The sequence below is a fragment of the Syngnathus leptorhynchus genome, chromosome 7, assembly GCF_054491065.1.
Source record: "Syngnathus leptorhynchus isolate UIUO chromosome 7, UIUO_Slep, whole genome shotgun sequence".
Taxonomy (NCBI): Eukaryota; Metazoa; Chordata; class Actinopteri; order Syngnathiformes; family Syngnathidae; genus Syngnathus; species Syngnathus leptorhynchus.
Window position 1 is genome coordinate 2,326,040 of NC_141201.1, and position 24,908 is coordinate 2,350,947.

Here is a 24,908-nt window from a genome sequence, read left to right on the forward strand (position 1 = left end):
ATTTTTTAAGTGTCCCAATATTTTTGTTCACTGTGTGTTTATGTGACAACAAGTCGTGGGAAGAGCAAACATTGCGGAACATTTCATTTAATTGGAATATAACGGCTGCCCCCGAAGCTCCGACCTTATTTTTGCACGCGCGCTCACGCGCACAATGTCATGGGGAAACGACGCTCTTTACTGAACAATCAATCAACTTTAAAATAGACATCTATGGAGTGGAATGCAATTTTCAAAGGCTGCGATTTTAGAAAAAAAAAAAAAAAAGAAGTCAATTCAAGAACCACCCGGACTACATTTTTGTGCACACGGTCACGATGATTTCGCCTTTTGAGAGAAAAAAAAACAATGGTGGCATCTTATTTGGACTCCGCTTGAATATAAAGACCGAGTAGGACTCACATTCCTGCACATTGTTTTCATTAAAAGGCAGATTTGATTGTTTATTGACAACCATGTGCGCGTCTTGTGTATGATTGCATGCAGAGAGAGAGGACGTCCATGTTTGCGTGCGCAAAATATGGGGACAATGTAAAGGAGGCTGGCTGCACATGTCGGCCGCACTCGCAGGAAGTAATGTTGCGTCGCAGCTGTTTACGCCTCCACCCTCATTCACTCATTTTGCCCCCCCCGCCCCTCCCGTAGTCTCTCTCGCTCGTCTCAATGTGCAAGCAGCCACGGACTCGGCTCACATTGAATTCACGAGTGTTACTCTTCTTTCTTTTCACTTTTATCGGCAGCAAATAATTGATGGGCTTTTTTTTTTTCTTAATACATTCTTTCCACATCTGTGTTGGATTTGCTTATTTTATTTGCTGAGGACTAAAAAGTGAATGTGAGTAGAAAACTTTGTCTGTCTATCCATCCATTCACATTCTCATTTGTATCAATCTATTATGCTGTTCTTTGACATATAATATATATGTGTTTTTATTTTAATCATGTTATGAACTATTCATGTTTCCACACTTTGAAATTGCAAAGCCATCCTACAAGATTTCTAACGTATTAAATGGAGGTAAATAGATTTTGTAACCATTCTAATGAATGGACTTGTGGCGTCACACAAACCAGTTCTGTGTTGAGGTTTGGATGACACACAAATCACACAAATCCTCCTCTTCCGAACTGCTTGTGTGTGTGGAAAAGAAAACCTGTCCACACAACAAACACAAAAGAGTTTGTTGCCGGTGCCGGGGGGGGCTGACAACTTGGAGTTCAAACAAGCTGGAGCGCAAACTGGACCGGCCGCCAAATGGCGCTGATAGCTTGGCCTGCCTGGGCTCAATGCGACACAGATGCAAAAATCACTCTGGGTCACTTCAACACCATTCCTAGGAAATCACAATAGCTCATGAGGTTCCTCGGAGGGGGTCACCGCGTCTGTGACCTCAGATGTAAATTGTTGGTATTATCGAGTCAAGTAGGAGACAATGCCGAGCGCGTGTGCGTGTCTGCTAATCCCAAACGTTTCCTGACGTTTCCAACAATCAACAATGCTTACTCAGTTCCTCCTCCAGAATTCTTGCTTTGCACATTTTTGCCCCAATCTTCTCAAAGTAAGTCCTCAACGTAATACCGGCATCTTTTACTATACTCCTCCAATGAAAGGAAGAAATAGAACAAAATGTAGGATAAATATAATATATTGTATGAAACAGTTTGTTTTTTATGAGCGTACAAATTTAAACGTCTGCCCGTTAAGGAAGGATGCTTTGTGAAATTGGAGCCGGGACCTCCAAGATGGACAGGACAGACGTCTGCGGTCCACATGCGACATCTTTTCACTTGAGACAAACAAGCCTTACCCCTTGAAAAGAGAAATGATGATCAAGTGAATATAAAAAGTCTACACACCCCTTTTCAAATGCCAGGCGATATGAAATATATATTAAAAAAAAATTGAAAGTTCAGATGTTTTAGTAGGCTTTTCCTAAACCCCCCCCCCCACTCCTCTGTGCAATTAGGACGATCCAAAAATAAAACAAATATGCATGGAAGATGAAGATAAAAGTCAGAGTTCTTCAGAGGATGTCATGAGAAGCAAAGACAATCAGCCAGATGTTATTACGTCACAGCTCGTTGGTTGATTAGATAAAAACAGCAGCAACTATTTACTATTGTGTAATTCCTCCATCTCCATGACGACTGGACAGGAAGTCGCCAGGATGTCAGGACCGACTTGTTCCTTGTCCTCCATCTAAATGTTTTGTATTCAAATTGATCCAGTATGGCGGAACAATAACATTCGCTCACCTTAGGTAACACAAAAAAAAATAATTTGGCTAAATGAATGCAACAAATGTGACGTTATTATTATTATTTTTGTGAAACGGGACTTTTCCTTTTCTTCATCTATAACGTGGAGGTGCCATTTGATTGACTGCTTTGTTGCCACGGTGATCTGACATCGATATGGCGTTTTATTGATCTTTGAGGCTCTCATTAAAGTCGAGGAGACCCGGGGTGGTCTTCAAAAATCAACTCTCACTCAATTGGATGTACTATTTGAATAACCTTTGAACTCTGCTTACGCAACTGCACAGTTAAGGGACTATAAAAATTAGTAATCAAGCAGCAATGAGTCCCGTGATGCGGGGAATCCAGCATGGGGAAATTCCTGGCTGCTGAGCACTTTGAAAAGCATCAAAGATGATTCACTCAAACATTAATGAGCCTCTTGAAGAAATGATTTGGATGGGATGTATTTATAGTGGCGAGAAAGGCGGAGGATGCTCGGAAATACAAAATGTTTGCTGTCAGTCACATCAGAATTGCATTTCAATAATTCAGGCAGAAAGGAGAGGATATTTCGGTTCTTGGCATCCCACAGGGAACCCTTCTCAGGCCGGAAAGTTTTCCATTTGATTGTCATTTTGAAGATTATCCATAAAAATAAAAAAAAAAAGAGTTACACAGGGGACTCTAGCAGCTTTCATTTGTTCCTTAAATAAACGGACTGCCGATAAATCCGATTCCATCAACGTGGCTTTTGAAATCGCCGCGGTTGAGCACTGAAACGAGGAAAGCAAAGAAAGGAGCAAAAAAAAAAAAAAAACCCAAGCACATGTCTCTCATCACGGGCAACAAAAACACAAGCGAGCAATCAGACAAAAAGACAGAACACAGGAAGGCCGCCAGGAAGCCCACTGACAAACACACACACACCAGCAAGCCGCCATTGTAGCGCACACACTATTGTACAAGACAGGAGAAACGTTTGGACTCCAAAATATTGTGAGCGCGATGCCTCCTCAAAATTCACTGGCGCTCGCTCTCAGGGTGCCAATGTTCTCGCTCACATGACTTTTTTTTTTTTTTTGTATGTGAACAGACTCAAGTTTCTCCTCATGTTGTGAATCCAAACATTGTGTAACCCTCCATTTAGGTTCGCGTCCTTTTGTCTGAGGTGCGGCCTGCTTTATTGGCTTTTACTCGCAAGTGTGTGTGTGTGTGTGTGTGTGTGTGTGTGTGTGTGTGTGTGTGTGTGTGTGTGTGTGTGTGTGTGTGTGCAGAAGTTGTTTATGAGGAAGCTGGCTGGTCTTATCCGGCAACCAATCTGAAATGACCCACCAGATATCATACATCATCTCTTTCATACGCATTTGGTTATCTAATCACGGTGAGTTGCGATCAATGAAGCAGAGGGTGCACGTTTATTAAAGTCGTTCATTTTCGTGTCAAACGATCGTTTGCTATTTACAACCTCCACACCGGACACTTTATTAGGTACACTATTTCGAATCAGATTCGATATGAGACTACAAATTTGAATCAGAGATGGATTTTTTGCACTTGAAATTATTTTTGGCTCCATATTTATCTTGCCATTCACATCATCCTGGCAAGCGTTCCTAATATTTGGATTCGTGATATGGTCACTGGTTTTCTGGCTGGAGTTTGAACTTCCACGAAGGAAGTGACGGATTGAAGCACTTCACTGATGTCATCGTGTTTTTATTCCCAGTTTGGCACCGCACCTGAAATTCCACGAATGCTTTTTCAGGCATTTATGCGAGCCAGCAGGAAAGAAGGAAGGAAGGAAGGAAGGAAAGAGGTGTGTGTGTCTCCTTTTGTGTTTCTATGAGTGATAATTTGACTTGAACATGCTCGTAACATGCACACACGCAGAGTATCCCTTTCCAAATTGTGTTATTGTCGATAATCAACATGACCCGGCATGCACTCAACATAATTAAATACAAAACACTTGAAATCAGCCGAAAACTGCGTTGATTTAATACCTTGACGTCTCAGTTCTGATATTTAATGCATTATGACTGAAGGGGGCGCTGTTTCACTCTATGAAACGATGACTGAGTTGGAGTATTTGTTGATTTCCTGTTGTGGGTACTTCACGCTTAGCTAACAGTATTTGGTTCACCTGTGTCAATGAGGTCCAAATACAGTTCAGGTTCTTTGTGTTTAAAAAGTGAGTGAGACAGTCAGGTTTCACTTCCTGTCGCAGTTGTGCAAGCGCGTTGGACTTCCTGTCTTTGTTTGCTTCTCCAGTCAAGTCTGGCCTTAGCACCTGGGTCTGCTGCTGTCTATTTATAGATAGCGCATTGCTGACATGCTTGATCCTTGAAAGGTTTTCCAGAGTTCCTTTCCAGGAGGGCCAACTCGGTGGCCAACTTGGTTGTCATGTGATTTGTCATGCTTTTTTTTTTTTTTAGCTTCTTTTTGTCTTTTTTTTTCTGTATCCAGGTCATCACACGTCGAGCAGCCAGAGCATCAGCCACTGCAAACACTAATCTCTGAAAGATTGATGAGGCCCACTCAGGCCCCACCAGGCCCGGTCCAACGTCGATAAGACGGCTTCCATTTCACCGCCATTCAAGCCTCCGTCTCTCCAATCAGACCTGGCGCCTTGACGAGGGGCGCGGCCGAGGCGGCGGACGATGATAAATTTAGGGCCCTTAGACGGGAATCGGTTGTCATGACAGATCACGGGAAGGACGCCTCGGCCCGAGCCGGTTGGGAGGAAGAGGAGGACACCGTGTTGTTGTTAAAATGGCGGACGAGCAGGAAGCCGCAAAGCTGAGAGTGACTTGGCACATATAAATCACACACACATATATTGAGGACAATGTGCAACATCTCCTTCTGTAATGTGGACAGCAAGGTGGATCAGTACTTCCAGCCCACGCTCTACATCATCGTCATGGTGCTGGGCCTGCCCACCAACTGCTTGGCCTTGTGGGCCGCCTACATGCAGGTGAGCGTCGACCAACAAAGTTAAGAAACTCTAGCTGTGCATGCCGGGGCCACTAGAGGGTGCTAGATTTGATGTCCTGCATCCAGGTGAGGCAACACAACGAGCTGGGCGTGTACCTGATCAATCTGTCCGTGGCGGACCTGCTGTACATCGGCACGCTGCCGCTGTGGATCGACTACTTCCTGCAGCGTGACGATTGGATCCACGGCCAGGAGAGCTGCAAACTTTTTGGCTTTATCTTCTACACTAACATCTACGTCAGCATCGCTTTCCTCTGCTGTATCTCGCTGGACCGGTACCTGGCGGTGGCTTACCCGCTACGCTTTGTCAAGGTGCGACGTGTCAAGACAGGTATGTTGAATTTTTTTCATTCAAATAAGAGAATTAAATGAATTAAAATAATACATCAAGAATTTTTCTTTTCTGGAAAAAAAAAGCCTATACATGGTCTTTTTAAAAAAAAGCCTTACTTTACATGGTCATTTAAAAAAAAAAAAAAAAAAAAAAATTAATTAATTAAAGAAAAACATTTTCTTTTTTTTTTTTTTTTTTTGGCCCCACGCAGCAATCTTGGTCAGCGCCACTGTGTGGCTCATGGAAATCGTGGCCAACTCGGCACCTCTCTTCCACGACGAGCTCTTCCAGGGCCGCTTCAACCACACCTTCTGCTTCGAAAAGTACCCCATGCAGGACTGGGTGGCTGGCATGAACCTGTACCGGATCTTTTTGGGCTTCCTGGCTCCGTGGGCCGCCATGCTGGTGGCCTACCGCGGCATCCTGGCCGCCGTGCGTTGCAACGTCTCCACCGAACGGCAGGAGAAAGCCAAGATCCAGCGGCTGGCGCTGAGTCTGATTCTGATCGTGTTGTTCTGTTTCGGGCCGTACCACATCCTCCTGCTGGTGCGGAGCGTGATATTTCTTCGGAAGCCGTGCGACTGCGGTTCGGAGGAACGCTTATTCCCCGCCTACCACGTCACGCTGGCGCTCACCAGCCTCAACTGTGTCGCCGACCCCATTTTGTACTGCTTCGTCAACGAGGGCGCCAGGCACGACGTGGGCCGGGCTCTTTCCGCTCTGATGTCGGCGGCGTGCCGCAGGGGTTCCTTCTCGCCGTCGCAGGCCGACGTGCTCAACGCCGCCTCCGTCACCTTGGAAACGCCCCTGGCGGCTAAGAAGCAGCCGTGCAAAACGGAAGTGGTGGCGCTCAAGGAGGAAAGTCTGCAGATGAGCATCCTCGCCGGCAGACAGTGACTTGACATCCAATGAAAAAGTAGGACGAAGGATTCCAATTGAAATTGCGGGTTTCAAACTAGCCGACCCATTTCCTGTTGTGAAGGGTGCCAAAATTTGGCACCGCACACACCATTTCCAAAGTGGAAGACAGCTTGATGGATAAGTGACAGAGGACATTCCTGTTGAAGAGGAAGCAAGCTTAAGTGCGTTTAAAAGCAACAAATCAAGAAGCTCGACAACGTCTTTCGTACGATGCGGAAGATTCCGTCCTCTATCAAACTGTAACTCGTCGGCCGCATCAGCCAAATGCACAAATGGACACTCTAGTTAATGTTTATTCCGTTTTTTTTTTTAATTATTATGAATGTTGACGTTTGTAAGTTATTCATTGTTTTGTTTATGAGCAAAATAAAAAAAAATGTCACCTCGCCAACGCCCACTTAAATACCCAGAAAAGAAAAATGTTTCTCAGGAACACATTCTTATGATTGGACAAAGACTGTATATTTATTTTTGGATGGATGTTTGAAAAATGCCAACAGGTTTAATCCCGTTGTTCCGCCTTCAGAATGTGTGCCATTTATTCCTCCTACCAGCGTGACCAATGTGACCCAGAATCCATTTCGAGATCTAAAGCAGAAAAAAACAGCACCATTTAAAATGATTCTAAGGCTGCTCCATAGGGACCTAAAAATCAAATGGGCCTTTTTTTTTTTTTTACTCTTTCAAGGCTCCATGACATGTTCCGCAACCAAGCGTCTTCAAATGTTTGGACCCCCTTGGAGATGGCTCCGGTCCACTCAAGCCTGGGAATGCTATTGTGGTTGCTCTATAGGGGGAAGAGAAACACAACTTCCTGCCAAAAACCGCCTTGTTAGGGTCAGCGTGAGCTCTGTTAATATCAACATTGGATGCACCGAGGTCGTCAGACATTCGATAGCTAGGTTTGTCGGTGTGATGGACCTTTGACCTTTCCTGGCCCTGATCAATCAACTCTGTCACTACCTGTATCTCAGCAAATGTGTTTCTGTTTAGAACGTGCATAGAAAATAAACTTTCTCACGGTACCCGGAGGGCTTGCATGTAGAACAAACAAACGCTGAAGTAAAGAATATCGGACTACGTGACTTTAGATGTTTAACTTAGCCCAGAAAAAAACACCATGGAGACTGGTTTGAACTTTTTAATATACTTTGAACTAAAGCAATCTTTTATTTTTTTATTTTTTTTAATAACGCAGTCATACGTAGTTGTGTAATAAAGACACAATCTTTGTGTACTGGAAAAAAAAATCACCAAAAGAAAAACTTGACTGAATTCTGTCCAACACCGCCATCTTGTGTCTGATTAGGAAAATTACACAGACAGGCTATTCATTCATCCGTAATCACAGTGTCGATCAAATAAATCAAATCAATGCATTCAATAATGGATCTAATCCTATTTATTAGGGTTATTTATATGGATACACTCGCGATGAATGAAGAGGTCTTATTTTGAAATAATTTTAGCGGAAGTCTATTTCTTATTTCCGGTTGTTGTGTTTGCTGATGTGCATGTGATTTTGGATGCGGTCCGTTGCTTTGCGTCCGTAGTGTTAACGCCCGCTTCGATTCATCATCTCGGGCAGCAGCAAAGTGTGAAAGACCGCTGAAATCCCAGTGGAGAAGGAATTATGGCCGCCCCCGCTCTCTCCAGTCGCGCCGGCTCTGCGGGAAGCCTCGGGAACAGCCCAACCATGGCCGCCACCGGCAGGCTGCCCCACGGCAGCAGCGGTGTCGGCCCCGAGTTGGACTTCAGGTCGGCGGCCCGTATGGAGGACTTGAACAGGCTCATCCAGGAGTTCGGCAAACACGACCAGCGAGAGTACGACGATCAGCGGGCCCTGGAGATACACACGGCTAAGGATTTCATCTTCTCCATGCTAGGTGAGGAGCCTACACGAAGATCAAAAATCCATTCACACACACATGCATATACACATTTATTGTATTTGTCCTATCGGGTCGTCCAGGAATGGTCCAAAAGCTGGACCAGAAGCTTCCTGTGGCCAACGAGTACCTGCTGCTGTCGGGTGGCGTACGTGAAGGCGTGGTGGACATGGACCCGGACGAGCTGAGTGTGTATGCGCGTGGTGCCGACTACGACATGGACTTTACGCTGCTGGTACCGGCGCTTAAGCTGCACGACCGCAACCAGCCGGTCACGCTGGACATGAGGCACTCAGCGTTGGGACACTCCTGGCTCAGCTTGCGGCTATTTGACGAGGGCACCATCAGCAAGTGGAAGGACTGCTGCACGGTGGTGGAGCACATCAGCGGAGCAGCAAACTACTTCTTCTCGCCCACCTTGGTGGCCGACTGGTTCTACCAGGCCGTCTCGCTGGTGCTTCTGGAGGTCTGTTTTATAATAACAGAACAAAGACTCATTATTTGGAGTAACTATGTAATCATTGGTCATGTAAAAAAAATGGAGGAAAATGTTTTAATTGTTCTGCAATGTCCGTCCAGATACAGAAGAAGCCACAGAGGGGCGTTCCCCGAGTGGAGAAGGTGGAGCGCAACGGCACGGTGGTGTCGGTCATCCTCGGCGTGGGCAGCAGCCGCATGCTCTACGACGTCGTCCCCGTGGTGTCCTTCAAGGGCTGGCCGGCCGTGGCCCAAAGCTGGCTGATGGAGAACCACTTCTGGGACGGCAAGATCACAGAGGAGGAGGTGATCAGCGGCTTCTACCTGGTGCCCGCCTGCTCGCACAAGGGCCGGCGGGAGAACGAGTGGCGGCTTTCGTTCGCCCGCAGCGAGGTGCAGCTGAAGAAATGCATCTCGCCCGGCCTCATGCAGGCCTACCAGGCGTGCAAGGCCATCATCGTCAAGTTGCTGTCACGTCCCAAGGCGGTGAGCCCCTACCACTTGCGCAGCGTCATGCTGTGGGCCTGCGACCGACTGCCCGCCAACTACCTGGCGCAGGACGACTTCTCCGCCCACTTCCTGTTGGGTCTGATCGACGACCTGCAGCACTGCTTGGTCAACAAGACCTGCCCCAACTACTTCATCCCGCAGTGCAACATGCTGGAGCATCTGTCGGACGACACGGCCGTCCTGCACGCCCGCAAGCTCTCGTCGGTGCGCTCCGACCCGGCCGAGCACCTGCGCACCACCATCGAGCACGCCAAGGCCGCCAACAGGCTGACGGTGGAGCTGCAGTGGCGCGGCAGTACCAACAACCTGCCGTCGCCGCAGTCAGACGCCGGCGGTGAGAACCAGCCCGACGACCGCCTGGCTAAGAAGCTCCAGCAACTGGTCACCGAGAACCCCGGGAAGTCCATCTCGGTCTTCATCAACCCCGATGATGTCACGCGGCCGCACTTCCGCATCGATGACAAGTTCTTCTAATTTTTTTTTTTTTGGGCCCCACATTTTTGCCACTCTGTCAGTCAGGTGTCTATTTTATAGTCTTAGTTCTCCTCACTCACTGTGTACTTACCTGCCGGAGGCCTTCAGAATGACATCCGTAAAGTCACCCGGAGAAATCCTTCGGGATGTCCGCTCCGCTCTGCTTTCAGGCTGACATCTCCTGCCTGGAGAAATCAAAAAGGAGCCGCGCACCCAGTTTCATCCACCCAAAGAACCCGACTTGAACTCTGAAATGATCCTCTTGGATTGACCACCGTGAGTTGATTGACCCTGGTGTTGTCCACCCACTTGCAAAAATTGACACTCAACCTGGCGGAAACCTCCAAGAGAAATCCACTTGGACAATTTCACCTGGAAAAATTGAGGGGGGAGAAATCATCCACCTGACCTCAATCCGCTCCAAGGTATCCCACCAGGATCTTCACTTGGCTATCAGGGGTGCTGTGAAAAGACACCAAAACTGGTCCGCAGATCCGATCTACACCAAGTTGCTGCGTGTTCACCCATCAGAACCACATCACGATGCACGGCAACAAAAGTAGTACGATCTTTGTTCTTCAGCGTGGCGCTAGGGACTAAAAGCATATCTTGTACTCCACACCTAAAAACATGTACGTGTTAAACTGCTAGACTAAGAATGAAAATATTTTCAAATTAATGAGAAGCTAATCAGCGAGAAAGATTTCTCAGCTTAATTGCAAGTGCTAATTGCGAGGCACTCACGATCACAATTTGATTCTGTTTGTTGTCTCACACTGAATGTGAAATGGCTTCTTATTTTGCAAACCACAATGTCTGAATGTAAAAATCACACCTTTTTTAACTCCATTTGGCCTCCACGTGTAGCAGTGGGACAAATTTGTAACTCTCTTTTCAATTCCACTTTGGAACAGCAGCTAGATTTATCACCGTGAAGCTTTTTTTTCCCCCCACTGTACGATTGTCAACAAGCATTTTTGTTCAAAAGAAAAAAAGTCGATTGTCTGGACGGTACTCAAATGTAAATAATCCCAAGAAGCCAGAACGGTACCGACTACTGCTTATCATCCAATTCTTATTTTGCACAGAATGTAAAAAGCACCAACCACACTCCTCTTGATTGTAGTCACGCTCGTGAGCCACGGTGCTAAATACACTACTTTGTGTGTGTGTGTGTGTGTGTTAGCCTACATGCCAATGAATATTTCCGTTGGTATGCATGTTAGCATACTTGTATATGTTAGCGTACGTACAGTATGCTAGCGCGTGTGTGTTAGCATGCGTATGTGCTGGCGTGGATGTTAGCAAGCGAGCGTTTCAAATCATGTATGTGAATTCTATTTGTATGTGAGCATGTTGCTGTCACAATTGTGTTAGTAAATGTGTGTGTCCTTTAGCGTGTGTATTTGCCACACTCCGAAACCACATTCCCGCTTAGTGAGACCACCTTAAAACCGCTAACGGATCAAAAAGGACTCATTCACACTTTTCTGTTTGCAAACAGGCCTCATTTTGAAAGTGAGTTTGCCTAAACACTGGAATTCTTTTGAGTGAGACAAAACAAGCTGATGTTTTACCTTTTTTTTTTTTATTTTTTTTTTCAAACAGGACTGATTTGAATTTCAAACTTTTCCATTTACAATGGTACCGTGACTCACAAGTGCCCCCCAACCTTGGAGTTTTTCTAGGTACAAGCCTTTGCTACAATTATTTATTTATCTTTGCCGGTCAAAATTTAAGTTACGCTTCAGATGAGCCGTGACTTGACTAAAGTGGGGAAAAAAAAACATTGAATAGTTTAGGTACCAAGAATACTTGGAAATACCATGTCAAGTAGTATTCGAAAGACGCCTTCTTCTGCGAATAGATCATGAATCTTTGTCACATCGCTGCCTACTAGTGGCCTGACATGCTTATTACACTTTTTTTTTTTTTATTGTGCGTAAAAATGTTAAAGCTGCCTCCCCTTTCGCACGCACGCGTACGATCAACGCGGCAGGATTGGTCTTTATGCAAACACTGGGGCTCAGCTTTGATTGTACGTCCAATCCCGGTTTTACCGCCGCATCCGGTACCCGCTGCTCGTCAGCACTCAGGTTTGAAAATCTGCTGCATCGTTTTCCAGAATGTTCCTCGTAGACAACGTGCACTAATATCTCCTCTGTCTTGGATTGTTGTCGTTTTTCCACTGCTGCAGCTATAAATCACTTCTTTTGTATGTTTTATTCTATTAGCTCCCAACGGACATATCTGCTGTATTTTGTGGACTTTGTAAATCAGTTTTTGTTGATTTTTTTTAACACTAGTATATTTTGTGATGTTTTCTTCGTTTTTGTTCATTGTCGTCGACAACCAGCTCAGACACGCCTATTTATTATTTCATTATCTCATATGGGCAAGTTAACTAATTATTCCATTTAAGAAGTAAATCTATTATCGTATATTGTACTAACTATACTCTTCAATTAATAAGCAAGATAAATGACAAAATAATACATTTTATTCAATCACTAAATTTAAGGGACGGCTACATAAATGCAACAAGTATTATGACACTCTCAATAATCTAAATGTTCCCGAGACTAAATTCTTCCTGAGCTGGTTTGGTCGGAACACAATTTTTGTTTTGTTTTCTGTGAAATTTGTGTTGTGAAAAGGCAGAAAAAAAAGAATCCAGCATATTTGTTATACAACAAAAGAAAAATGTAATTGTGGTCTTGCGATTCCCATTCCCTTACCCTCAAGTGCAATTAGTAAAAAAGAAAAAAAAAAAAATTTCACAAACACACAATGTATGACCCTCCACACCACTAACAACATACAAGTGCCCCCCCTACACACACACAAACACACACTTGTGGTTGGTTGCGACGTAATCTGTTTAGTGCTCTTTTGTTGTTGAGAACATTTGAACTGTGATTTCTTGTGTTGCTGCTCTGCCATGGATTTCTTTATGCAAACGTCCACCTCCTCTTCCTCCTCTTCTTCACTGTACAGTAGAGTCACTATAAAGTCTTTTAACAACAACTCACTTGTTTGCAAAGCCTTCTTTATTACTGCCGTCAAGTCCTTGAAAAAGAGGGATGGGGTGAAGGAGAAAGGGGAGGGAGACATTGGAAACGAGAGAGAGAGCGAGTGAAAGACATTGGAAATGAGGGAGAGGGTAGAGAGACCTCGGAAAGGGGAGAGAGAGAGCGTGATTGAAAAGGCGAAAGCGAATTGGGAGCGTTTGATTGGATGAGAGAAAGATGGAGAGAGAGACATTGGAAAAGAGAGAGAGAGAGAGGGGCGGTAGAGAGACGTTAGAATACAGTGAGAAGAGAGGGAGGAGGGCTGAGAGACATTGGAAGAGAGAGAGAGAGAAAGCACAGGTGAACGAATGAACGCACGAGCCTCGGCGGGAAAACAAGTCGTCTCCTCCGCAGCCTTCGCCCGCTCTTTGAACCACCATTTTGGCTCGTTAGCCCCATTCCGGCGTGGACATTGTCGGCCGGTTTCATTGACCCACCGGCTACGCCTGTCGACTCGTCCAGCTGAGTCAGGAAGGAGGGAGGGAGGAAGGCGGCGACGACGACGAGTGGAATTCCGCCAACACTTCGCCGGACTGAGCCGCCAGCCAAAAGCTTAGCCCAACCAAGCTGAGCCTAGCGTGAAATGGAAAGCAAAGAAAAGGCACCGGCAGGTAAGGAAGCTATGCAAGTTTTGGGATGCGGGATGGCGGGCAGGGAAGGAAGTTAGGGAACGGAGGGTGGGGACGACCGTGATGCATGTTGGGTAGAAGTGGACTACACTGCGGTATCCTCAATGCAGCTGCTCCATCCCCACACATCCTAGGTGTGGTTATTATGGGATCTGGTGCAGGCAGCCTGTGTGTGATAGGGTTTGTTATGGGCCCAGCAGTTTAGGAAAAGAAAAAAAAAAGAAAAATCCTGATGCAGCAAAACACAGTAAGACAGGTGGGCCAAGGGGAGATAGATAGATAGATGACAGGCAGGCTCGACAGAATGAGCCAGAAGACAAATAACGAGGTGGATGAGAAAGATATTTATGAATAAATGAGACAAGCAGGAGGCAGCCAGACAGGATTTCCAACTCAATAAATACAGAGAGACACCAAGGTATAGTGAGAAGACAGACAGGAGGATGATTCTCCAGAGAGATTTGATTGTAAAACACAAATCGTGACTTTCAGGAAGTTTGACAGACAGCTAATGAGTGACATCAGAACATCTAGTGACATCTAATGAAGACAAGGTTGAGAAGATAGATTTGAACAGAGACAAGAAGCTGGACAGACTGGTCAAACTGGGCAAATTGATGGGAAATCATTATTCGCTCTCTTTGAGAACATTTATTCATCCTCATGACATTTCTTGGACTGTTAGTGGATTGCTTTGAAATGTATCAAGTTTTCCTTTACCGGAATTCCACTTCAGCCGACGTGAGGTGCAATAAGAAGCCACTTAGTAGCCGGAACGGCTTCTCCAAGGAGCAGACTGCTGCTGAGTCATTCCCACTTTTGATCCAAAGTGTTTTGCCGACACGCAGCCTTCATTCACTTTGTGTCCCGCGGGAAGTCCTAAACCCAACATGGCCGCCACAAAAATATGTCGTGAAGGACCCGTCAAATGTAAGGCGAGTTGAACTCGAGTCGTTTAGCGTAGGGATAAGTGAATCGTCATCCTCGGTGTTGGGTTTGTTTTCGCCAGACATCAGTCTGTGTGTTTGTATCGATTGCGGGATGGGATGGACAACGTTATGGAATGTTGTGACCCCGCCGCCAGTAACCTGAGAGACTGCGTCCCAGAGGACCAGTGTGTTCTTCTTGTCGTTTTTCTGCGTGCGTCGGCTTGATTGTCACTCGCTAAACTCTTTCACGGTTTGTAGACGATGGTGCCAAATGCACTCTGCCACCGTCAATGACAGTCTGTTGGAATAATTCCGCTAATAAGCTTTTCATGGATTTTTAGCAGTCATTCCCGATGAAGATGTCAGTCTCGGAGTCACTTGAGCCACCTTCCCGCTACCTTCTTCTGCCAACTTCCAGATTTTAAATTCAACCAGTTGCTGGAATACCTTCCATTGTTTTTCGTGATCGTCAATCAGCGTCCATTAGCTTCCAATTAGCTTCCATTTACTCCAATCAACTTCCACTAAGCTTCCTTTGCCTTAAGCCAGCTTCAGCTTTATCGAACTTCAGTCTAACTCCAGTAATTTTCACTCCAGTTCCACAATTATCTATTAACTAAGTGAGTTTATGATTTCCGCTCGTTAACCTCGGCTAACTTCATTTATTGTCCATGCTACGTATTCCAGTTGCAGCTTGGGTTATAGGGAGGGGTCAAGTTCTGTGCTAGAAGCCAGAGGAGACTTTTACGGCTGTTGAGTGTTCTCCATCGATTAAAAAGTCCCATTAAGTTTAAAATATGTTGCTGCGCTGGCACGGATCATCAGCGCCGAGGTGCAAGGACGACATGACCGTGAAGCCTCGTGCTGACGCTTTTGCGGTCCTATCGGGCAACGTCAAGCGGTATGACCTCACCGGCGCCCCAACGTCGTGCTCCTTTAACGCCATGGAGGATGGCGAATGAAAGCGGCCATACCCTGAAAAGCGTGCGTCTTGTTTTCGATGACGCTATAAAATACGACGTGTCACTTTAATGTAATGCGACTATGTGGCTGCAGCAGATGGAGGGCAGAGCTGCATTAACGTTCCCATCAACCCCGGCGGCTTCAACATCACCACCGCTGCCACGCATCACTTCCTGAATGACGTTGCATTTAAAAAAAAAAAAATAAATACAGGGAACAAGGCCTGAGTTTCAAGCTGCGGTGTTTCCTGACACGATTTAGCGTTTCGGAGACGACAGCGCCCTCTGACAGTGTTTGTTGAACGCTCCCGATATAAATAGTCACCGCTTCACCTTCCAGTCCCAAAAATAGCTGCTCTCTTTACTGACACATCACGTTCCTCGCCCCCGACGTGAATCGCACAATCGGAGGCTCCAGAGACAAACTCGACTTCCAAAAAAGATCGTTTATCTAGCCAGAGCAGACGAAGCTCCGTGTCAGTTGAAAATAGACACACGCTAACACCGTTTTAAAGTCCTCGTATCGAGTTCCGGTCAAGCGTCTGGTCGGGTGCCACGGTTGGCCTCGATACCTCGGCGTGTCGACACCGTTGGTGGCTAAAAGCGTTGCGCTGAAAACAGCTGAGAAGTGTTTTGTCAGGCCGATCGGAAAGCGAGCAGCACTCGGCTCCGTTCGCTAACTTCACCAATTAATCCGTCCGTTGAAGGGCCAAATGAGTCCGTACTGCGGTCTCTGCGAAAAGAAGAGCGAGGAGGCGCACCGGGATGAAACCAACGTTGTCAAAGAGAGCTCCAAGCCCAGTGAGCCGTCACGACGATCACGTCAGTCACGTAGGTCAAGTCAGTTAGGTCAGCGGATTTGATATTTTAACAGCTTGCTGTTTTCTAACAGTGCATTTCCTGGTTTGGTTAGAATTTGCAGAATTGTTTTAACACCATGAGACTCAGACGACGTCTAACAATGGATTAACAGTATGAGACTTGAACCAGTATCAGGGTGTATTTATGGGACTGGTGAGTCTTTCTATGTCTCCCTCTAGCGGCCTAAATAATATTGAATCTTTCTGCTGGCATACGAAAATTAGATATGAAGTAAGATATGACGAGAGGGAACTTGCCACGTTTAATGGCTAACTGTATAATTCGGATCCAGAAGACTTTGATCAAATATTGATCAACAATAATGTGAGTACAGTACAGTACTCGTATCTGTATTTCTATAACAAAGAAGCAACCTAACGTGAGAATACTAAGATCACTCGGCGCTCGTTTGCTTTTTTTTTGGGGGGTTTTTACACTCATAAATGTTGCAAAAGCAGAACGTCCTCAATTAAGGATTTACCATCAAATATTTAAGACATGCACGCTTAGGAAGGAACTTTGTTACATTGCTTTGCAATTTGTGCCCGCGCTCGCGTGTCTGTTACTAGTGAGACAAAACTTTGCCCTAGTTGACATGCTACTAGTACTTTGAGTGACTGAAATCCTGCTATTTAACATCTAGAACTTGACTAGTTGTGTCCCAATGTAGATCCGCTCAAACGGCTTCCCATAATGGGAGCAGTACACTTGCAGTTATGCTTTACGTCCAGCAGATGGCGACGTGTCTCCACTCCGCACCGTCTGTCACTTTTAGGCAGCACAGTGCACCAGTGTTTAAAGGACCTCTGTCTCGCAGTGGAAAGGTTCTGGGTTCAAATCAGCTTGCGTGTCTCCCACATATCTTTTTAATGAAAAGTGATTTCATTTGATTCGCTGTGTGTTCCTTGACAGTGATGACTAATCATTTTCTATATGTGTGATATTGACGAGTCCATTTTACACTGTATTTAAAAATTCTGAAGGCTTTAAAAAAAAAACTCTATGGTGACAATGCATGGCCCAGATTTTCTTCTAATATTACTAACACTGTTAATAATAGCCCATCATTAAGTTTGGCTTATCGGCGTGTGCTTGGAGGTTTCGTCTTTACCTGACGACTTTATTCTGCCCTCTGATGTTGGCACTTTGTGTATTGATCAGGAAAACTTACCTGCTTAACACTCATGAGTGAACACACACACACACACACACACACACACACACACACACACACACACACACACACACACACACACACAAAGTGCGTGCTTGATGACACAGCAGGTCAGTATTGTTTAAAAAAAAAAAAAAAAAGTCATTATGATCATAATTGGCCAGGATTGCACTGTAGAAGTTAATGAAGCTGTAATTATGCACGGGTGTTAAAAGCAAAGTGGTGGCCATGTTCAAGTGTCAAATATCCAAGAGGCCCGTCCCATCGCGCAGGTACACAAATACACATCGGTAATTGAAGGCGCTGACCTGTTTTTTTTGTTTTTTTTTTCCCCCTCCTTCCAGATGATGAAGTTCTACTTTATCTACGCATTGTGCTGTGCATGTGGCCGCCTCGGGCAAACTGATTGGATGTGCTGGATTAGTTTTTAATAGCATCAAAGTGTTTGTGCTGCTTGCTGAAATATTCAGTGAACGAGCGTTTGGAGCTTAAAAGCTGCTTGTGTAATGTTGCTCGCCACACATCCAAACATGGTTGTTTCGTAAACTTTTGGCACCCTCGCAGTTAGCAAATAAATAAGAGAGGAATTCAAAAGTTGCCAAGAAAAAAAAGTTGTATTATGATAACAAAAAATAATAATGAGGGTGATTTATTTTATTTTTTTCAAGAAAAGATGACGAGTCAGCTTAATGTTGATTCTCAACACGATAGCATTTAAAAGACCTTGAGGACTGCAGTCCTTGTTTTACATTTGATTCTTTTTCACACACACACACATAAAAAAATCAACTTAATGAAGACCTCAAAGACATCTTGCTTGGAAGTGTTTTCAAAGGCGTCCCTCAACGTGAAATCTCAGGAGTATGTCTTTGGCGCAGCCTCCAAGGAGAACAAAGTTGCTTCTGCTGCATCCATCTTTTTTCATCCTCTAAGTTTCTGAATCACGCCGCTGCATCGGATTCCTTTACATTCTCAACATCCTTTTTTTTTTTTATTTTTTTTTTTTTTTTACTAAGAGTCGACATATGTGTGGATGGAGACAAACGTTGTGATGTGGGAGCAACATGAAACATCAGGCTGACTATTTTTAGGAGCTTCTTCCACACCTCCACCTCCCTCCCCTCTCTCTCTCTCTCTCTCTCTCTCTCTCTCTCTCTCTCTCTCTCTCTCTCTCTCTCTCTCTCTCTCTCGCCCTTCTTCTCTCGGATTCCCGCCACATTCGGCGGCGTTCAGCCGGCGACGAGGACCGAAGCCGATGGAGCGTCCGGACCGTGTCCACATTTTGGATTCTCCCTCATCGCCATCAACTTGTGACTTGCCGCATTGTGCCGGTTGAAGTTGAAGCTGCAGAAAAACCTCCTGGCAGGCATGTCGAAGCGCTTGCTGCTATCCTCATGAATATTTATGGGGAAAGGGAAAGCGGAGGTTCGTTTTTATTTTTTAATTTTTTTTTTTATGTGGTGCATTTTCTTTGTGGCGGCGGGAGATAGCTACCAAGGATGCATCGTAACTATGGCGTCGCTAAACTTGGATGAAGGCAAGTTTTTACACTTCACTCCCGCTCATCTGTTATTATTTTCACGTTTTTCTGGGTTTTCACCTTCATTAATTGTCGGATGTAACTCCAGTGGATTCAGATACGGCCGACACGTTGATTCTTCATCATCGGGAGAAATCATGAGAAAAAAATGATCGAGGTTTTCATAGAAGCTTTTTTGACGCAACTGTTTTTATTGAGGAAAAAAAACAACAATTCTGAAGTTTCTGGCTGAAGCCGTCGCAGATGATGTCAACTTTTTTACCAAGAAGCTCAATTGTCATCTGGATCGGAAATCAAAATCAGTCACCAAGGATCCTTCACGCGATGCCGTAAAAAAAAAAAACTCACATCGTCATCTGGAATGAAAGCCAAGCCTAAAAGGATTCTTCAGAACTTTGACAGTAGTGGACATTTCAGCCCCTCTGACATGACGCCCGTCCCGGACTGAAAAACCATTTCAGGGGCCGAACAGGGGCGATGGCGGCGGCCATCGCCAGCTCCCTGATCCGACAGAAGCGTCAGGCCCGTGAGTCCAACAACGAGAAGGTCGCCAGCAACAAGAGGCGTTCCAGTCCTACCAAAGAGCCCCGAGGCTTCAGGCACATCTTTAGCGTCTTTAGCAAAGTCCGCTTCTGCAACAGCGGCGGCAAGAAGAAACCGGTACGACGGAAACCAGGTGTGTTGTCGGATGCCGTATCTCCACCCCGTCAAGAAATGAAAAACCTTTTCAGCTAGTTGGATTAAAAAAAAAAAAATTCAATTCAATCAATTTGTTGGAATGAATTTAGCACAATACCTGATACATCAGTCGTGATCGAGTTGGAGGATCGGGTTCAAGTCTATTGTTGCATCCATCCTTTCATTTTCTCCCTCCTTTGTCCTCTCGGGGTCATCACGGGTGTGTCGGAATCGATCCCAGTTGGGTTTAGTGTTCACCCCCCCAAAAAAATCCTTTTGATAGCACCATTATGCATCCAACTTAAATCTTGATGATGATTAACTTCTCTGGACTATTTTTAATTATAAAAGTCCGACATCTGTTTTGGATTTGACTTGATAAGAAAAGTCATTATTTTCCCAGCTGTAATTGCAAAGCCTAGGTTTTTATCGTCACGTTTTCCTCCGGAGAAACGACGAGTCAGCACGTGACAGATTTCATGTTTTATACATTGACGCGCCGCCTTATGTTTCCACGGCGATATCGCAAGCTAGCTTCTTAAAGGGACAGCGCACAAATAGTTCATTTCTCAGAAAAAAACACTGAGAAGACAAGTTTGGGGAGGGGGTCCAGGAGGTAAAATGTCCACCGACATGACGGCACATGTAAGCCGGCTGCCCTAACATCCAATATAATCCTCCGCTTGAATTATAAATGCGCTGAGAGTGTTTAGAGTGCACAGATGGGTGCCGGTGGCTTGGTAGCACTCACCCAAAGAACATATTTTGATACTTTTGCCTGTGTGTGTGTGTGTGTGTGTGTGTGTGTGTGTGTGTGTGTGTGTGTGTGTGTGTGTGTGTGTGTGTGTGTGTGTGTGTGTGTGTGTGTGTGTGTGTGTGTGTGTGTGTGTGTGTGTGTTGCAGAGCCGCAACTGAAGGGCATCGTGACGCGTCTCTTCAGCGAGCAGGGCTTCTTCCTGCAGATGCAACCTGATGGAACCATCAGCGGGAACAAGGATGAGAACAGCGACAACAGTGAGGCCCAAAACACTTGGCAACATGACACCTGCAATATTTTTTTTATTTTTATTAAATTAATTCTTGAAACTAAAATCCACAAAAATGATTTTTTTTATTAAATTAATTTTTGAAACCAAACTCTAAATTAAATTAAATAGAATAAAATGAAAATATTTTTTCATTAAATTAATTCTTGAAAATAGAATCCACAAAACTTACTGTTTTATTTTTTTTTTATTAAATAAATTCTTGAAACCAAACTCTACTAAAAGAAAAATTATGTTTTTTTTTTTTATTAAATTAAATATTGAAAGCAAAATCCACTAAAAGGAAATTGCGTGGTGCAATATGCAGTGTAAATGCATGTTCAACACATTCCACTGCTTCCCAAAAAGAAGAGGCGAGCAAGCGAGATGAGATTTTTTTTTTTTTTTTTTCATCTCACATGCTCTTTTGTCTCCCAGTTCTCCCGGAGAGGATTAACGCCACGGGCTTCTTCCTCCGCCTCCTCCTCTTCACCCATAACGGCGTACTCGTTTTTTTTTATCTCTGAGCGTGTCGTCGACATTCATGATCGTCCGTGGAAAAAAAAAAAATGTTGATGTTCCTTTATGGAGCAGGTTCATCCCGGATGCCGATTGGCTGCAAAGATCATAAAGCAGAATTATGCAACGTCCCAGGCTTAAACATGCGCACGGATACGTGTCGAGATGAATTACTTGACAAATGACAAAGCGGGTTGAAGCTTTTTCATTTTACTGCGTGCCTTGACATACGAGTGACCTGACTTATGAGCATCTTTTTCACATTTGCAGCTCTCTTCAACTTGATCCCGGTGGGTCTACGGGTGGTGGCCATGCAAGGCGTCAAGGCGGGACTCTACATGGCCATGAACGCAGAAGGCTTCCTTTACACGTCGGTAAGAACATGCTTGCTCTCGCCGACCAATAAGGCGATAGAAAATCATCATCATCGATGTGAGGATGAAGATGCGATCGGTTACAGAAACAGTCCCATTGCGAAGAAATAGCAGTTGACTTTTTTTTTTTTTTCGGAGTGATCTATGGAAACGTTAAATTGTCTTCCATCTTCACGGTAACCGTTTTTTCTCGGGTGGAGCTCACGATGCCGCGTTATACATTATTCAGCCTTCTGCCGGCATGAAACTTTAAAATGTCATTCTTTGCTGATGCACTCGTGCAGGAGGGAAAATGTTTTATTGCCTTCACGTGTGCTCAGAATACCTTCAAAAAAAAAAAAAAATCAAGTCGAGTCAACTTACTGTTTTATTTTCCCAGCAATCCATTTTTGTGGATTTAGTCAAATGGAAACATTTAATCTGTTAAATTCTCTTTTTTGCCTTCACTCCAAATGATATTCTACTTTGTTGCGTTATTCAGGACATCTTCACGGCCGAGTGCAAGTTCAAGGAGTCGGTGTTTGAGAACTACTACGTCATCTACTCGTCCACGCTGTACCGCCAGCACGAGTCGGGCCGGGCCTGGTTCCTGGGTCTCAACAAGGAGGGTGTCATCATGAAAGGCAACCGCGTCAAGAAAACCAAACCCTGCTCGCACTTTGTGCCCAGACCCATCGAAGGTAGGTTCCAATTGTGGCGGCAAGGCGGAGGTCGTGTCGCTCCGGTGTCGCACTTGGAAGTTTCGAGCGAGAACATCGACCTCCGTCTCGGCTTTCAGCGCGCCAGCCGCTCGCCCTCCCTCTCTCTCTTTCTCTCAATCCTCGCTCCCATGGCGTCATTTAAAAATATCTGTCAACTTCCTTCTCCTCTTTGTCCTTCAACCTTGTCCTGCTTCACCTCATTACTATCATGGACGGGAGACAGAACGTTGGCTGTCATTTTTAGTTTTATTTTTTTAAGAACATGGGAGTTATTCAATGAAAGATTTTTATTTTTTGCAATATTATCGACCGCCATTGTGTGTTTTTGTCCTCAGTGTGCATGTACAAGGAGCCGTCACTGCACGAGCTGGAGGAGAAGCTGCTCAAGTCTTCGAGGAGTCCCACCATTAACGGCGACGAGCAAGGCCGGAGTCCCCAGCGAGCCATAGCGGGTCAAGACGGCCAGCGGGAAGACGACGACGACGACGAGGACTGCACAGAGCGGGAGGGCTCGTAGCCTGCAGCGCCCCCCGCTGGAGAACTCCCATATAACACTCCCCACTGTTCAGCACCAACCGACAACAACCATGACGATGGAAACGACAACCCAAATAAGCAGAAAAAAAAGAAGCGGGAAAAAAAGGGCAAGAATCCTCTTTCAATCTTCTTTTTGGTGATGACGATGTACATTTTATGCAAAAGGCCCGGCCGGAGGCTAGCACATCTACTCTTCATCGTCATCGTTACCGTGACGACAAAGCGTCCCCCCCCCCCTCCCCCCTTCCCTCCCCGAGTCGGTCGAGCGCCGAGAACTCCGAAGCTTTAAGCCATGTAGAAAACGTCACCATTATCATCGTACGCTTGTTTCTCTCTAGCAATGCAAACACTTCAGCACTTTCACATTTGAGCTTTTTTGTGTTGCCACATCGCAGCCTATAATTTGAATTTATGAAAGGTTAACGCAAGCGTGCGCGCCCTGACGAGAGTCCATATCGTTTGGTCATCATCCAGACGTTAAACTCGCAGGCTCGTGGTTTGACTCACTTTCTGTTTGTAAAACAGAACGCTGCCAAAGTACACCATTAAGATCCAGACAACTTCCCTGTATCTCATATCAAGCATGTTTTATTTTGCTAATATTTCATCCGAGAAGTTTTCACATTGCTTCCCGAATGAATGTTCCGTAGAGTCTGGACTGGACGGCGTTGCAGTGTGCATGCTAGGCTACTCGTTGGATCCATTAAGCTAGCAGATGAGTCTGCGTGCACTCGATATCCCGTTTATTTGTTTTTATTGTGGGCTGGATTCTGATTGGTTTCAATCAAACCAAGAGGGGGAAAAATAAAAAGCCAGTTTTTAGCGTAAATGCGTGCAAGCCAATCGTAGAAAAAGACATGCATCCATCTTTAGGGCCTTGTCATAGTCAATTTGTCATTTCGACTACTTAAGCAGAATATCAAAGATATGGAATTAATGCATTCCACTTAAATCCATGTTATGATCACGACACTCAAGTCTTAAAATTTCAAATCAGTTCTATTTATTGAAAACATTCTTTGTAATATAATATGTTGGGATTTTCTTTCAAAAATGCTGAATTCATTAGGAAAGATATATTGAATGTAATGTTGCTGTAATTTACACCAAAAAAATCATTTGACAAAATATCCCAAATTGAGTTAGACCTCATGTAAAACACAAATTAAAAGAAAAAAAATCATAGAAATGTCATTTTTATTGATTTATTTTAATGAATTTTTTTTCCTCACATTAGTCCACCTGCCTCCAACACAAAAACGTTCATTTTTTTCTTCGCAGAATATTTGCATGTGACTCGAAATAAAGTGTCCATCCACCCGACAGCTGAATTGTGATGCATGCTTGCTTTGTGGTTATGTCTGTGGAACACTGATGCGCGGCAACGGACCAATCACCATCTACGTCGCACTGCCTCGGAGAAAGTCTTCCAATCAGAGTTTTGGGGCATCATTTTAGAATGTCAAACGTTTTTGAATAATCGCTGACTAGTCGCACCTTTTTGAGGATTGCAAAATCAATGTTGGAAATTATTCATGAGAATAAATCAGATGTCAAGCGAGTACGAGTACGACTACACTAATTTACAGGACTTTTTGATTTGCAAGATTACAAGTGGCAAGCGGTTTATCTGCTTGTCATTCTAATTTTGTGAAAATTCTCAAATGTAAATTTGGTGTAGTCGTTAGTCAAGGTTATCACGAGAGTGTCTTAATATTATGTTTTGTGTTTGGAAGAAACTTGCTCACTTTAAATCATTTTAGCCGTTGAAATGATTCGAAAAGGAAAAAAAACGAGCAGCTGTTAAACCGTTGTTGAACCTGCCGCAGCCTAAACGTTTTTTTTTCCTTTTGCGTTCTTGTTTGTGTTTGCTGATGTTTCCGCTTATTCCAGACACACTCATCATGTAGTAGAAAATATCGCAATTACTCAGCAGCAGGATGAAAAGATGATGGAAAAATAAAAAGGAATGATACAACAATTATTGCATGGCTTTCCTTTTTTTGAAATTCACAAATAATGCCAGAACCCAAAAATATGAAATTAAAAATATAATAATTTTCCT

General features: G+C 44.6%; 3 protein-coding genes across 7 annotated transcripts; all 3 read left to right on the forward strand.

Moving 5' to 3' along the window:
• Positions 1-684: 684 nt before the first annotated feature.
• gpr4 (G protein-coupled receptor 4) lies at positions 685-7,587 on the forward strand. 4 transcript variants are annotated; one of them, XM_085916356.1, is made up of 5 exons: positions 685-835; positions 3,968-4,057; positions 4,708-5,218; positions 5,305-5,569; positions 5,784-7,587. In XM_085916356.1, the coding sequence occupies exons 3-5, from the start codon at positions 5,090-5,092 to the stop codon at positions 6,467-6,469; spliced, it is 1,080 nt and encodes a 359-aa protein (XP_085772482.1). In that variant the 5' UTR covers positions 685-835; positions 3,968-4,057; positions 4,708-5,089; the 3' UTR covers positions 6,470-7,587. The 4 variants fall into 4 exon arrangements, with proteins under 4 accessions (XP_085772482.1, XP_085772483.1, XP_085772484.1 ...); XM_085916357.1 differs by lacking the exon at positions 3,968-4,057; XM_085916358.1 differs by lacking the exons at positions 685-835; positions 3,968-4,057 and adding an exon at positions 4,339-4,432.
• A 351-nt stretch (positions 7,588-7,938) lies between these two features.
• On the forward strand, positions 7,939-12,859 carry LOC147054085 (nucleotidyltransferase MB21D2). The gene is made up of 3 exons (XM_085915906.1): positions 7,939-8,379; positions 8,466-8,848; positions 8,962-12,859. Exons 1-3 carry the CDS (start codon positions 8,127-8,129, stop codon positions 9,841-9,843), a joined length of 1,518 nt encoding a protein of 505 aa, XP_085772032.1. The 5' UTR covers positions 7,939-8,126; the 3' UTR covers positions 9,844-12,859.
• A 125-nt stretch (positions 12,860-12,984) lies between these two features.
• On the forward strand, positions 12,985-24,813 carry LOC147054086 (fibroblast growth factor 12-like). Of its 2 annotated transcripts, none has more exons than XM_085915907.1 (5): positions 12,985-13,525; positions 20,591-20,701; positions 21,502-21,605; positions 22,087-22,285; positions 22,642-24,813. In XM_085915907.1, exons 1-5 carry the CDS (start codon positions 13,498-13,500, stop codon positions 22,821-22,823), a joined length of 624 nt encoding a protein of 207 aa, XP_085772033.1. In that variant the 5' UTR covers positions 12,985-13,497; the 3' UTR covers positions 22,824-24,813. The 2 variants fall into 2 exon arrangements, with proteins under 2 accessions (XP_085772033.1, XP_085772034.1); XM_085915908.1 differs by lacking the exon at positions 12,985-13,525 and adding an exon at positions 18,672-19,685.
• The last annotated feature ends 95 nt before the right edge of the window (positions 24,814-24,908 follow it).